The following is a 15,800-nucleotide window of genomic DNA, read 5'->3' on the forward strand; positions in this document are numbered from 1 at the left end:
ATCCTCCTATTCTCCCATATGACTTCAGATATTAATCTCCATTTTAGGTTCATTTGTACGTGTTTTGCTACTTACAAACAAAGTAACTCAAAAACAGTATAAAGTTTTATCATTTCTCCAAGATAACAACTCAGCTCGACATTTCATTGCATTCTTGTTCTCAATCTCAATAATTTTGATTACCAACAAAATCATTATAATGATTTCGATTCACATAATCATGCTAGTTGAATACTATTATCCAATCCTAAATTCTTAAACTAAATTTATTAATAAAAAAATCATCGCGATTCCTTACCTGCATAATTGAGGTTGTAAGATAGCCGTTGCAGCCGCGAGCCTTGACCCGAGACGAAGGAAAGGGCGTTGGCGCTGCTGTAGGAGTTGACGGATTCTGGTTGCTGCGGCATCGGTTAAGGATAAGGCTTGGCGTTTAACGGCGGGCCACCTTTGGCTACCATTTTCGAAGACGAAGAAACTGAAATATTCTCTTCTCTTCATCAAAACGCCATCTTTTTTATTATTTAATTTTCATTTTGTATATTACTATTCCATTGGAGGGGATTCTAGAAATATTAAGAAAGATTTGGACTTTGATAATAACAGTGTTCCATCAATGGAATTAATGAAAGCCCCAGGGTTTTTCTGAGTTCATGAACCCCAAGGTTTTTAAAATAGTTTTCATGTTAGCATGTTTGTTCCATCAAGACTTTTTCCATTACTTAATAATAAATTGACTAATTCACGAGTTTTACTGACAGCCATGATAGTCAATAGGGTGTTAAAATTGAAAAATCGAACCGAACCGCTAATCGAACCAAAAAACTATTTAACCGAAAAAATAGTTCGATTACAGTTTAAAAAATTTAAAAAACCAAATTTTCGGTTCGGTTACCTATTCCGGGAGAAATTAGAAACGGTTAATCGAAAATCGGTTTTCTAAACCGGTTTTTCAAATATATATATATATTATATATTAAATAAATAAATAATAACCTAAGCTAAAATAAATCTCTAATTCACTTAATCTAAAATCCCAACCCCAATTTTTTTTCTTAGTTCCCAATGTATTGTCTATATTTACAATTTAATTTATGACAAAATAAAAAAAAAAAAAAAGGAAAACCATTTCAAAACCGGTTAATCGCTTTTTTTAAAATGGTTAACCAGTTTTTCGATTAACCGAAAAACCAATTTTTCCTAAAACCAGTTCGGTTTCAGTTTGGAAAAATTCTCGAACCGAAAATCCGGTTTGGTTTAGAAAATCGGTTAACCGCTTTTGAACACCCCTAATAGTCAATGGCAACAAATGTACTATCCAATGCTATTGAGCACTTAGAATATAAGTCATTGTTTTAAAACTCGACCTGCCCAGTTGGTTTAATCGGTGCCCAGAAGCTTCATCGGGTCGGTTTATATTTTTCCTCTTCACCCAAAACCCTAGAATTTAGGATGATGATCGGCAAACAGTTGAAGGTCAGGATGTTGGGCTTTTGAAGAAAAAGTGTCGGTGAGTGCAATGGTGACGACGAAGTTGATTTCTAGTGAATGAATCAATTGGAAATTGAAAAAATTTGGTGACAGCAACAACCGACTTTTGTCGATGATTGGTGAGGCTAACAGGGGTGGAGTGAGGTGGGTTTTGGTGGGCAGGAAGAGGAGAGTATTTTCAGGGTGATGAGGAGGGTTGTCGACGCCAGCGTTAGTGAGATTTGGTCTGAAATGCCGACACCAGCATCGGTGAAATCTGGCTTGGAATGCTGACACCAACGTCAGTGAGATCTAGTCGCCAAATCTTGAGTAGATTTTTAGGGGAATTGGCTCAAGGGACAATTGGGGTTGCATTTAGGGTGTCGTCGCCGGTTTATATTTGGGATGTGTTTGCTAAATTTCAAACCTATAGGGACTTAACTTAATTTTTAGGGGTGTATTTGTTGAATTTTAAAAGTTTTGTCACCCAGTTTGACCGTAGACTCGGCAACTTTACCAAGTTTCACCCCGAGTTGGGTTTTTATGGTCAAACCAGGACTCAACAACTTTATCGGGTTTCACCCTAGGTTGGGTTTTAAAACATTGATATTAGTCATAGTCACTTGTCATCTTAAAACATTGTTACGAACATTAATTTCGATTGAAGTCGTAAAAGCGCCCAAACCTTTTTATGATATGCATTAAAAGCTATCATCCATTAAAAGTATACTTGATAACAAGTAATTGGATCTTTTCCAAAGGTCACCTGTCCTCGAAGATCCCTTTATGTAGTAACATTTCATGCCATGATTTTCAACATTAATCATGTTTCACTAATAAGATGTAAGAAGTAAAAGGAAAAAAAAATCTAAACCCCAACACCTTTTTTTTGGAACAAGAAGATCAATCATTTCTAGTATGAATGGCAAGGGTTCTAACTTCTAACCAATAACCAACTGTAATTTCTCCCCATGTTTCTCTCACACATTAAACATGTCGGAAAAGTTATGGAACAACTATAGCAATGATGCTCCCCATCATCCTCCCCAACCCTTCAAAAACCGAAAATAAAAAAATGTCAAATTTCAATTAGTTGCTTGCAAAACATCACATGGGAGAAAAATTCACCTCACGGTAAACAAACATAAAAGTAAGACCCACTCTGATGAATCATATTTTCTCTTACAGGATTTTCACACAGAATCCCCAACTAAACAAAAGACAAAGAATACATGTTGAACACATCGAATTCATATAAACACCATCACATTCATTCATGTTCCAGTTTTCACTATTAACAATATTCCTCCTATTCTCCCTATATGACTTCAGATATTAATCTCCATTTAGGTTCATTTGTAGTGTTTTGCTACTTACAAACAAAAGTAACTCAAAAACAGTATAAAGTTTTATCATTTCTCCAAGATAACAAGCTCAGCTCGCACATTTCATTGCATTCTTGTTCTCAATCTCAATAATTTGATTACCAACAAAATCATTATAATGATTTCGATTCACATAAATACATGCTAGTTGAATACTATTATCCAATCCTAAAATTCTTAAACTAAATATATATAAATAAAAAAAATCATCGCGATTCCTTACCTGCATAATTGAGGGTGTAAGATAAGCCGTTGCAGCCGCGAGCCTTGACGCCGAGACGAAGGAAAGGGCGTTGGCGCTGCGTAGGAGTTGACGGATTCTGGTTGCTGCGGCATCGGTTAAGGATAAGGCTGGTGTTTAACGCGGGCACACCTTGTGGCTACCATTTTCGAAGACGAAGAAACTGAAATATTCTCTTTCCTTCATCAAAACGCCATCTTTTTTATTATTTAATTTTCATTTTGTATATTACTATTTCCATTGGAGGGATTCTAGAAATATTAGAAAGATTTGGACTTTGATAATAACAGTGTTCCATCAATGGGTTAATTAAGCCCCAGGGTTTTCTGAGTTCATTAACCCAGGTTTTTAATAGTTTTCATTAGCAGTTTGTTCCATCAAAGACTTTTCCACTACTTAAGTAATAAAATTGACTAATTCACGAGTTTTACTTGACAGCCATGATAGTATTTTTTTTTTTGATAAACAAGATATTCGGATCAGCTTACATGTACTTCAACTAATCCTCCAAGACCCTAAAACTATCGGTTGGATAAAAACACTAGTGGTTATTCTTATTAACAAACAAAAAAAGACTCGAACTCAAGACTTTTTGAATAATACACACAAGAGTATCTATCGAACAACTCCACCATACAAAGGTAGTTATAATGTTTTAACCTTCTTAAATTTATTTTCAAATTACACCATCGTATGTAAAAAAGACTTCTAGGAAATATTTGTGCATCCAGATAATGTTCTCTTGTAAAGAAAGAACATGTCAAGGATACTGCAGGATAAAATATTCTCAAAACATTTAAATGAGAAATTATGTAACTGAATCACAAACTATTTAGTATTACATTAAATCAAACACAACTATGCACTAAATCACAAACTATTTAACATCTACTAATCACAAACACTGATATCTTCTTTAATACTCAGCTGACGAATATGCTAAACGCAGAAAGTTGCATAAATTTTGTGAAAAATCATCTTCTACTGTGCTGTTGAGGTTTCAGCAATGTAATTTAACCATTGGCGTATTTTCAACACGGTAAGAACACAGAACGCCCCACGATGCAGATCATTCTCTGTCGACAATGGGTCGATTCTCCACAGCCAACAAAAAGATGAATAGCTCATAGGTATTGATATTAAAGTGAAATCAAAATTCTACCAAGATAAAACTCCACAGATTTTTTGCACAGTAATATTATCAGTTTTATTTACATATGGGCAGTTTTGAGGTGTTATGAGTACTTAAACTCACGTGTGGTGAAGTTTAACAGTGTGAAGTGTACACAATGATCGCTTTAACGTCACCGTTGCTGGTTAACAAGACTGTTTGGATAGGCACCAAATGCATGAGATTAGCTGAGATAACATCTGTTAACAGTCAATTTTCACAATCCTTAACTACGACCTCTCTTGGCAGCTTCGGTACGGCTTGCTGTCATAAAGGATTCTCCACAACCACATTGCCCTTTTGAGTTGGGGTTGATGAAAACAAACTCAGATCTGCCAAAAACAACAAAGTGGAGAAGAATTGGAAAACCAAGAACTAACGAAGAGTTGCCAAGACAATGACTTCAAAGAACTTGGTTTTGATTATCAGTTCAATTTATTGAAAAGAACTTAAAGTTTACAGAAGAATGAGCCAACATTTTCAAACATTGAACCAAGAAAGGGTCTAAGTGGAACATGATGGAAAAATATATCTAATATATAGTTCTCAACTTTAAGCTCATATAATCATCAAACCAGGCAAACTAAATGATAAATGCCTAGTGGACATATGAGAAATCATCATTCAAAATCAAACATCCAAGGAGGTGCAGTTATTAAATTAGGCTCATCTATGTGACACTAGGCTGCCAAGATACTTCCCCAATGCAGGATACAACACCATTGTGAAAATTTTGCTAATAACCATAAGTATATATCCTAGCAAATGAAGCATTCCATTGTTATATCCTACTTCATAAAAAAACGCAAGAGCGAGTTCATATATGGTTGGAAATGAATATATGACAACTGTTTGTACCTCAACTTGTCATCAACAAAATCCATCTTGGTTCCAATAACATGCATCAGTGCCTTTGGATCAATCGGTCTCTTAACACCCTTGTCCTCAATCAACTCATCAAACTTGCCTTCTCATCTGAACTTTGATACAGGAACAGAACATTATTAAATGTGAATTGAGCCACAAGAAAACAAAATTTTGAGGTGGAAGCAAAAGGAGCAAGTATTAACCAGAAACAAAGATAAAATAATCATCACCTAATTGTTTCAAACATCACCTAATTGTTTCAAACACTACATTGACTACAGTTGTCTCCTTAATTAAGTTCTTATGGTGACTGGCCGGTAATCAACAGTAACACAATTAAAACCCTGCAAGCTACAACACTGGAAGACATGCCATGCATGGTGCAACAGAAGGAAAGGGAAGGAGAAAGGAAAGGGAGAACAGAATAAAACATTTCCAAAATTATTATTTATTTCAAATATGGTGCCCACAAAAAGCTGATATAAATATAACTGAGCCAATACAGGGATAACTTTGATTTCATGCTATGATTTTCAACATTAATCATGTTTCGGATAAGATGTAAAAGTAAAAGGAAAAAACATCTAAACCCCACGCCTTTTTTTTGGAACAAGAAGATCAATCATTTCTAGTATGAATGGCAAGAATGCTTCTAACTTCTAACCAATAACCAGCTGTAATTTTCTCCCCTGTGTTTCTCTCACACATTAAACATGTCGGAAAAGTTTAACACAATTAAAAGCCTGCAAGCTACAACACTGGAAAACATGCCATGCATAGTGCAACAGAGGAAAAGGGAAGGAGAAAGGAAAGGGAGAACAGAATAAATATTATTATTTATTTCACATATGGTGACCACAAAAAGCTGATATAAATATAACTGAGCCAAACAGGGATAACTTGGATTTCATGCCATGATTTTCAACATTAATCATGTTTCACTAATAAGATGTAAGAAGTAAAAGGAAAAAAAATCTAAACCCCAACACCTTTTTTTTGGAACAAGAAGATCAATCATTTCTAGTATGAATGGCAAGAGTGCTTCTAACTTCTAACCAATAACCAACTGTAATTTTCTCCCCCATGTTTCTCTCACACATTAAACATGTCGGAAAAGTTTATGGAACAACTATATCGCAATGATGCTCCCCATCATCCTCCCCCAACCCTTCAAAAACCGAAAATAAAAAATTGTCAAATTTCAATTTAGTTGCTTGCAAAACATCACATGGATAGAAATATTTTCACCTCACGGTAAACAAACATAAAAGTAAGACTCCACTCTGATGAATCATTATTTTCTCTTACAGGATTTTCCACACAGAATCCCCAACTAAAACAAAAGACAAAGAATACATGTTGAACACATCGAATTCAATATAAACACCATCACATTCATTCATGTTCCAGTTTTCACTATTAACAATATTATCCTCCTATTCTCCCTATATGACTTCAGATATTAATCTCCATTTTAGGTTCATTTGTGACGTGTTTTGCTACTTACAAACAAAAGTAACTCAAAAACAGTATAAAGTTTTATCATTTCTCCAAGATAACAAGCTCAGCTCGTACATTTCATTGCATTCTTGTTCTCAATCTCAATAATTTTGATTACCAACAAAATCATTATAATGATTTCGATTCACATAATAACATGCTAGTTGAATACTATTATCCAATCCTAAAATTCTTAAACTAAATTTATATAAATAAAAAAAATCATCGCGATTCCTTACCTGCATAATTGAGGGTGTAAGATAAGCCGTTGCAGCCGCGAGCCTTGACTCCGAGACGAAGGAAAGGGCGTTGGCGCTGCTGTAGGAGTTGACGGATTCTGGTTGCTGCGGCATCGGTTAAGGATAAGGCTTGGTGTTTAACGGCGGGCACAACCTTGTTGGCTACCATTTTCGAAGACGAAGAAACTGAAATATTCTCTTCTCCTTCATCAAAACGCCATCTTTTTTATTATTTAATTTTCATTTTGTATATTACTATTTCCATTGGAGGGGATTCTAGAAATATTAAGAAAGATTTGGACTTTGATAATAACAGTGTTCCATCAATGGAGTTAATTAAAGCCCCCAGGGTTTTTCTGAGTTCATTAACCCCAAGGTTTTTAAAATAGTTTTCATGTTAGCATGTTTGTTCCATCAATGACTTTTTCCACTACTTAAGTAATAAAATTGACTAATTCACGAGTTTTACTTGACAGCCATGATAGTAAATGGCAACAAATGTACTATCCAATGCTATTGAGCACTTAGAATATAAGTCATTGTTTTAAAACTCGACCTGCCCAGTCGGTTTAATCGGTACCCAGAAGCTTCATCGGGCCGGGTTATATTTTTCTTATTCACCTAAAACCCTAGAATTTAGGATGATGATCGGCAAACAATTGAAGGTCGGGATGTTGGGCTTTTGAAGAAAAAGTATCGGTGAGTACAATGATGACGACGAAGTTGATTTCTGGTGAATGAATCAACTGGAAATTGAAAAAATTTGGTGATAGCAACAACCGACTTTTGCCGGTGATTGGTGAGGCTAACAGGGGTGGAGTGAGGTGAGTTTTGGTGGGCAGGAAGAGCGTATTTTCAGGGTGATGACAAGGGTTGTCGACGCTAGCGTCGGTGAAATCTGGTCTGAAATGCCGACACCAGCGTCGGTGAAATCTGGCTTGGAATGTCGACGCCAACGTCAGTGAGATCTAGTCGCCAAATCTTGAGTAGATTTTTAGGGGAATGGGCTCAAGGGACAATTGGGGTTGCATTTAGGGTGTCGTCGCTGGTTTGTATTTAGGATGTGTTTGCTAAATTTCAAACCTATAGGGACTTAGCTTAATTTTTAGGGGTGTATTTGTTAAATTTTAAAAGTTTTGTCACCCGGTTTGATAGTAAATCGGTCAAACTGGGACTCGACAACTTTACCGAGTTTCACCCCGAGTTGGGTTTTTACGGTCAAACCAGGACTCAACAACTTTACCGGGTTTCACCCTAGGTTGGGTTTTAAAACATTGATATGAGTCATAGTCAATTGTCATCTTAAAACATTGTTATGAACATTAATTTCGATTGAAGTCGTAAAAGCGCCCAAACCTTTTTATGATATGCATTAAAAGCTATCATCCATTAAAAGTATACTTGATAACAAGTAATTGGATCTTTTCCAAAGGTCACCTGTCCTCGAAGATCCCTTTATGTAGTAACCCTTGATTAATAAGTAAGAGGAATGCTACACTTACAAAGATGCATACAAAAAGAGGTATATAAAAATAAATTCAACCCTTGAGAAAGACAATCATGAAGATTAAGGGTATGATTTGTCTTTGTATGTCCCTCTTTGTATGCATCTTTGTAAGGCTATCATTTCTTAATAAGTAAACGTAATCTTAATTTTTTTATAATAAAGATTACCGTGCAACTTAATCCCGCACACTCTTATTCATAATCCTTACAATGTGGCTTCCAGTTTTTTGTTTTTGAATTTTGAGAAATTCATCATAAAAAAATTGGAAGTTGTCATCTAAAGGTTGTGAAAGAGAGTTAGTGAGATTAGATTATAAGTATAATATTGTCCATCTTTTTATTCTGGTTCAATATTTTTTATTTTTTTTTATTTTCTTGTATTATATTTTATCAAATTGCCTCTAAATTATTGACTTGAGTATAAAAAAATAAAAGATTATCAAATATCTTATTGAGTACAAACCTACCAAGTTACCAACTACATTGGTATAACACTCTACTATAGCTAGTTCAAAGTGAATTCTTCCATAGTTTTTCAATAATAATTTCATAGATATAATTTAAAACTTCATTTTTTTTTTTTTTTGGGTTCTAAAAATCAGTTTAAATCATAAATCACAAATTATTAATTTATTCATGGATGCGATAACAATACCCCAAATAATATAAGAGCAATATTAGTTTTATAAAGGCACATATAAAGAAGGCATATAAAGACAATCCTCATCCTTGATTTTCATAAATTTTCTTTCTCTTTTTTTTTATTTTTTCTTTGTTTTTTTTTTTCTTCTGATGTTATTTTATAACATTTTTTATACGAGTATTTGTAAAGGTAACATTTTCCATAATATAATCCATTCCGCAGCCCTTGACCTGACCGTGAGTCAAGGAACATATTCTAAAGGCACGAGTAACTTTACCGGTGGGGCAAGGGTAGCAATTACCTGTTAGAAAAGATGCTTTTACGGTTTTACCCAGATGTGGGAAGAATCCAGACAAAACAAAAGCTGAAATGCATGGTCAACACAAGATGAAAAAAATATATAGTTGGTAGGTGACACTTGACAGAAGCTTTTGTCATGTAACACGAGGACGCAAATGTCATTTTCTAATACACACAACTCTTCACGCGATTACTATTAATAACTAATATAATTACACAAACGCACAACACACACGCACTCACTCACTCCGTAGAGTTTGGTGGAGATCGCATCACCTTCCTCTCTTACGAACTCATCGCTTTCTCTGTAAGGTCTCTCTTTCTCTTTCTCCTTCCTTTTTGTTTTTTCTTATGTGGGTTGTTATGCAAATCACTTGTTTTGTCTCTTTTTGATCTTGTTGTGTTGATGAATGGCTTGTTTGATAATCTGCTCGCTTGATTTATTCTAAAACAACATAACCCTTTTGAGTGTTTTTTCTTATTCTTTCTTATTGTGGGTTGTGATTGTTGCTGTGGTTTGTTTGCGATTATATTATGTATATTGAAGTGTAAAAACGAGATCTTTGATAATTTTGAATTCGTGTTAAGTGAATAAAGTTCATTAATTTTGCTTGCTTTAGGTGGTTTTAGGGTACCAATACTATTGATATATTAAATTCAGTGTTTTAATTGTTTTTTTTTTGTTAATCCTAATTGTTAGGATATTGTATCCATGAGTTTGTTGACTAATAAGGTTTTAGGACCATGGAGTCCTCAGTTTTAAACCAGGTACAAACAGCTAGGGATTTTCAGTTTGTCGAAAAATATCTTTTTTTTTTTTTTTCCTCCCTTTTGGTCCTTTGTTTACATATTTGTAGTACCAATAGTGTTAGATGTACAAACATTTGATGCATGATGACAGTTGGTACATGTGATACTTATATTTTAAGGGCGTATATTTTTAATTCTGTGATGAGTACAAGATATGGTTTCAGAACTTTGTGAATTGTTGACTTATTATTGATGAATCAAAATTTTGCTTTGAAGATGAATTTGGATGAAAATCATATATATACTTTTTTTGCAAATGTCACTCTCAAATTTACATGTGTATATATATCTATGAGTTACATCTGAGATTTTATCTGATTTTGAAATGAAGCAAAGTCAATTTTATCCTTTCCTTTGAATTGTAGAAGCTCTTCTTGGTTTATAGATGTCAGCACCTGTTGATGGATTGTTCTCTAGTATCTACATATTTAGTTAAAAGTGCGCCTATAGTTGAGGCATAAGCATCACTATGGAAGTGTCTTTCTGAATTAAATGATGTTTTTATTATTGATGTATAATGGTTTCTCTGTTCCACTTGTCAAGGTCGTTCAAAAGATTAGCCGATATGTCAAAACCTTTATAAGAAATCTTTAGAACAGTATTGACATTGTTAATGAATCAAAAAAATTGTAATGTATGCTGCAGCTGCCAACATCTATGAGTGTGGCTACGGTTTGGTATTCTGGTTATCTCTTACTAGTCAATGTGAAGGCATGTCTGTGCATTGGTGGTTATAGTGATGAATTCTGATGAGAGCTCCCTATACTTGGGAAGAATAAAAGACATTATAACAATGTTACTGCATTTATTTTTTTTTTTTCTATTAATCAACAGAAATTTATTGCTTCTCCTAGTATATGAGAGTTCGTCTGGTCATATATGCTTTTATCAATTTCCAAGTAAAAAGACGTTTGACCGAAGTAGATGAGCTGCCAATTTTCAATTTAGGAATTGTCTATGATTACAGTGAAGTCAACACCACTAACACCTTTAGATACTCGAATGTCTGGTGCAATTGCAGTTCTATAATTTCCACTTTTACTTGAACGGTTGTCACATTATTGGCATTGCATCTCTCTTTCTTGTGTTTGCTTAAAGTTTTATAAAGCGGCAAAAATTTGTGACTTGCACTGGATATAAGCTGCTTTCATTTGTTTAATGGTATCGTACTGGCATTCTGATTTCCTCCATTATCAAGCATATTTTTTATCTTTCCATGGTTGGATTTACCATTCATATGCCTTTATTGATATGCTGGGTTTGTTTGGATAGTGCTCTACCTCGAACAATTTCTGTAACTGACTTGAAACTTCCTTAAATGAAAGTTCAGACACATGTGAGACTACATATATCAATTATTTACTCTCTATATTTCATATTGGTTATGGGCTCAGGTTTAAACATGTCAACTGTGAGACTTCCAACATCTTGTGTATTCAAAACTGCACCACCAAGCAGAACTTCTGGCTCATTCAAATGTGCAATCCCAAGCAGATCTAGCGCATTTGTTAAGAGCCCCGCATCTCTTGGTTCTGTAAAAAGTGTTTCCAAAGCATTTGGCTTGAAGTCTTCTTCATTCAAAGTGTCTGCAGCAACCTACAAAGTGAAACTGATTTTACCAGATGGTGAGGAATGTGAGTTCGAAGCTCCTGATGATGCTTACATCCTCGACTCTGCTGAAGCTGCAGGAGTGGATCTGCCCTACTCATGCAGGGCTGGCGCCTGCTCTACTTGTGCCGGGCAGTTGAGTGAGGGCTCTGTGGACCAAACAGATGGATCATTCCTCGACGACAAGCAGATGGAGAAAGGTTATCTGCTAACCTGTATCTCATATCCGAAATCCGACTGTGTGATTCATACACACAAGGAAGAGGAGCTTTTCTAGTTAATGTTATGAGCTTCACTTTTGCTTTTAGTGAGTGTTATGCTAGAAATACTAAGAATATTTTTAACCAGGCTGGTAATGTTGGCCACCTGATGTTTGGGATAGTGTCTTTAGATTTTCAAATGTGTTATGCTAGAAATACTAAGAATATTTTTAACCAGGCTGGTAATGTTGGCCACCTGCTGTTTGGGATAGTGTCTTTAGATTTTCAAATGTGATGACTCAATGTTGCTGATTTAAATTTCATATTGAGTTGAATGTTTGGTTAGTTTTAGTATTGAGGTTTAATAGGACGGGTAGAAAATCAGAAAATTGCCACAAAGTCTTGCCACCAATTTATATCACATGGAACTTGGAGGGATTAGGAAAATGTTTTTGAATTTTCACTTTTAAAAATTGGAAAAAATGCTATAGATTAACGTTTTGGAAAAATGTTTTGACATAATGCAAACTTCATAATATAACATAATTCTTGCCATAACTCAATGAGCATTAAATAATGTGGTATTGGCCTGATAAATATTAACAATTAAAAGCAAAAGAAATCCTTGTAATGTATCATTTCCCTTCAAAAGAATACATGAAATTAAACAAACAAGATTCAGTTCAAATCACTCAGCAATCCAAGAGATATGATAAGCATTTGGCCAGTACCAAAAAAGAATACCATGAATGTAGCGAAAATCGAAACATTTAGAAACTAGTTTTCCATCAATGCTTTTGAGGGAAGGAACGAAAAATACAAATTTGGTGTTGTCTAGGTGTTGGTAGCCCTAGTGTAAATTTGCTGGCTGGCATGCGCAGCTATCATTCTAATGGCACCTCTGGCCATCAAATCCTTAATTGCTTGGCGTGCAAGTGAACCATTAATCTGAAGAAAAGAAAAGTAAAAAGATAAAACATAAATTCATTGCATCATAGAGAGTCAACCAATTGCTTCAAAAAAAAGAAAGTAAACAACAAGAATGGAGCATGATTTCTCGTACAACTAATTCTTTCCCAAAATAATTCATGGTTTAAACATATAAAGTCCCAAATGGCACAAACAAGATTCATTCTAGTTGAGCCACAATTCAACAGTCACAATTGTAACTAAACTGATTAAAGATATTCTGGAAAACAATTAGATTCACTGGGAATATAGAATTTGTCAATGATACAAAGAGCAAAGATAAAATAAAGATATTGGAAAACCTACAGCCCATTACAAAGGCTCATCTGCAAGATGTATACTACTAATATCAATTAATGTTTAATTAATTAATCTGGAACTTCACTAACATGACCAGCAAATTGCAGAACTACTAAAAGGAAACCGCTGTCCTACCAAATTTTCAACTAACATATGATATAGTTACTACTAATCATAATTTTAGCACCAAAAAAGAATCATAAATGAACATTTAATCTCAGATATCAGACTATACTCAAAACTTCTTTCTCTACCCACACTACCTTACTTGTTTGCATATGCAATCTCAGTGGCCATCTTTTAATAGCAAAAGCTAATAAATTCCAGAGAAGGGAAAACAAAATTTACAGAATAACTTTATTTCCCTTTTTAACTTCCCATTCCAAGAGTGACCTCAAAAAACAGAACAATACTCAATCAGCAATACATGAATTATATAGATTATCAAGGACTTTACAAATCAAGTTTGTCCACAAAATAGTATCATGACATTGTGGAACAGAAATTGCTCATTTGAAAAACCTAGCAATCAAAAACTATTTAGTATTCTAACTAGCTCAAAGGTTAGCATTACAGGATCAACCTAGTAACTGATACAGCAACAAGAGAATAGAGATATATTAAATCTATCAATGGACATTATGATGATACAGTAATAACACAAGACCACAAGAAAGAAACTGATAGTGAGTAACCTACCCTCAATCTGTCAGACAAAATTGAAGGAGTAACAAGCTTGTACTTGGGAACTTCACTAAGAAGCTTGTCATAAGTTGCCTGATCAAACAAAACCATGTTGTTCACCTTCTCCTTTTGCTTTCCTTTGCTCCATTTCTATAAAAACAAGCATTATTCGCAACACAAGCCACTTTAAAACAACTTGAAAATACTAAATATCTAACTGCAAGAAGCTTCCATCCATTCCCAGAATATCCAACAAGTTCCACAAAACACCAAAATAATAATAATAATAATAATAACCAGAAAGAAACAACAAAGAAACTAAAATCCATATATAAAAATAAAAAACACCAACATCATTGTAAATTTAATTCGCAAAAACACCAGTGGAGATTGCATTTCAATATTACGAGTTCAACGTTTAAGCTAAATCTCAGGTTTTTAAATTCACGATTACAAATTTGGAGTTAATGCTACGAGTTCAAATAACATTAACAATGCCAATGCAGACGGCAAAACCACAACCCTAATAGAAAGGAAACCATAAATCAGTTACCTTCTTCTTCTGTTTGCCGCCACCGGATTTCGCCGGCTTCGATGACGGAGGTGGAGCCTTATCCTTCTTCGGCGCCTACAATAAATACCCATCAAAATTTAATTAGAAAGAGAATTTACAAACAAGAAAAAGAAAAATGTTTAACTTTTTCTCATTTTTTTCTGTTTTCGTACCATTGTAGCTGATGACTGAGTTCCTTGAGTTAGGGTTTTAGAGCAAAAAGAGAAATTTTATCTGGGGTTGCAGAGAAGTTAAATATGGAGGATTACTAGGGTTTTTGAAGAGGGACTGGTACAAAAGGTGGTGTTTGGAAACTCGAACAGCTGTATTAGGTTCGGATTTAGAGGGAATGGGCCTATCCGTGGATTTTAATTATGGTTTTGTGACTTTTGTCTTGAGTGATACTGAATACACCCATATATTTTACTAAACAGCCTCCTTACTTGCACGAATAAGGGTAAAATTATGAATAGTTCAAAATGAAATGGTATTTCACATTTATTTGTTTTCTTATTCTCTAAACCCTATAACCTGATAAAAAATAAACTTGTATATGTAAGTAGAGAAACTATTAAATGAAAGAGGAAATACTGGATTAACTTGACACATTATTCATCAATTAAGCAGCCTATATATAGGCATTACAACTCAACGTTCTACCACCAAACTAGGAACTCATCTGAACATGCAAAACAGTATCCTCCTATAGACCAGGTAAAACTAAAGACCAGGTAAAACTAAAGACCAAGCTAATGACCATAACAAATCTTGACACGTACTAAAATCCACTAACAAATTCCTATAGACCCGGTTAATAACAATAAACCACATCTTGCAACAATAAAGGAAATAGAAGAAACAATTCCTAAAGACTAGGACAAGAATAACAGACCCACATGATGACATTTTCAACAATCCCTCTCTCAAACTGATGTTTTCAAACACTTAGTTTAATACATATCAACAGCCAAACACCCTCTAATCACGATCTTGCAAAGTGCAGACATCGAGTAACTTCCTCAACTTCTGAAACGCAAGCAATTTGAGGGGTTTGGTAAATATGTCAGCAACTTGGTCTTCACTTCTGCAGTAAACAAGATCAATAACTCCATCTTTTGTGTGGTTTCTTAAGAAATGATACTTAACATCAATGTGCTTGCTTCTTCCGTGCAAAATAGGATTCTTGGAAAGTTTAATTGTTGAACTATTGTCACAATAAAGTATAGTGGGTTCTTGTTGTTTGAAGTGCAACTCCTCAAGAATTTTCCTCAACCAAATGGCTTGACAAGCACATGCAGTTGCAGCTACAAGCTCTGCTTTTGTTGTTGATAAAGTAACAATCGGTTGCTTCTTT

At 34.5% G+C, this 15,800-nt stretch overlaps 3 protein-coding genes across 8 annotated transcripts; 1 reads left to right on the forward strand and 2 right to left on the reverse strand.

Moving 5' to 3' along the window:
* Positions 1-4,336: 4,336 nt before the first annotated feature.
* On the reverse strand, positions 4,337-7,190 carry LOC116141393 (iron-sulfur assembly protein IscA-like 3, mitochondrial). Of its 5 annotated transcripts, none has more exons than XM_031426904.1 (4): positions 6,864-7,190; positions 5,810-5,823; positions 5,126-5,237; positions 4,337-4,599 (listed from the first exon to the last, which is right to left on the reverse strand). In XM_031426904.1, exons 1-4 carry the CDS (start codon positions 7,040-7,042, stop codon positions 4,494-4,496), a joined length of 411 nt encoding a protein of 136 aa, XP_031282764.1. In that variant the 5' UTR covers positions 7,043-7,190; the 3' UTR covers positions 4,337-4,493. The 5 variants fall into 5 exon arrangements, 1 of the variants encoding a protein (XP_031282764.1); XR_004129784.1 differs by having other exon boundaries at positions 4,466-4,599; positions 5,126-5,242; positions 5,385-6,302; positions 6,874-7,190; XR_004129785.1 differs by lacking the exon at positions 5,810-5,823 and having other exon boundaries at positions 4,466-4,599; positions 5,126-5,242; positions 6,874-7,190.
* A 2,297-nt stretch (positions 7,191-9,487) lies between these two features.
* LOC116141415 (ferredoxin, root R-B1-like) lies at positions 9,488-12,279 on the forward strand. 2 transcript variants are annotated; one of them, XM_031426932.1, is made up of 2 exons: positions 9,488-9,629; positions 11,527-12,279. In XM_031426932.1, the coding sequence occupies exon 2, from the start codon at positions 11,535-11,537 to the stop codon at positions 12,015-12,017; it is 483 nt and encodes a 160-aa protein (XP_031282792.1). In that variant the 5' UTR covers positions 9,488-9,629; positions 11,527-11,534; the 3' UTR covers positions 12,018-12,279. The 2 variants fall into 2 exon arrangements, with proteins under 2 accessions (XP_031282792.1, XP_031282791.1); XM_031426931.1 differs by having other exon boundaries at positions 9,530-9,634.
* Positions 12,280-12,638: 359 nt separating this feature from the next.
* LOC116141396 (40S ribosomal protein S25-4-like) lies at positions 12,639-14,675 on the reverse strand. The gene is made up of 4 exons (XM_031426907.1): positions 14,620-14,675; positions 14,447-14,521; positions 13,909-14,043; positions 12,639-12,888 (listed from the first exon to the last, which is right to left on the reverse strand). The coding sequence occupies exons 1-4, from the start codon at positions 14,620-14,622 to the stop codon at positions 12,775-12,777; spliced, it is 327 nt and encodes a 108-aa protein (XP_031282767.1). The 5' UTR covers positions 14,623-14,675; the 3' UTR covers positions 12,639-12,774.
* Between the last annotated feature and the right edge of the window lie 1,125 nt (positions 14,676-15,800).

Source organism: Pistacia vera, unplaced genomic scaffold (assembly GCF_008641045.1).
Source record: "Pistacia vera cultivar Batoury unplaced genomic scaffold, PisVer_v2 Contig398, whole genome shotgun sequence".
NCBI classification, from domain to species: domain Eukaryota; kingdom Viridiplantae; phylum Streptophyta; class Magnoliopsida; order Sapindales; family Anacardiaceae; genus Pistacia; species Pistacia vera.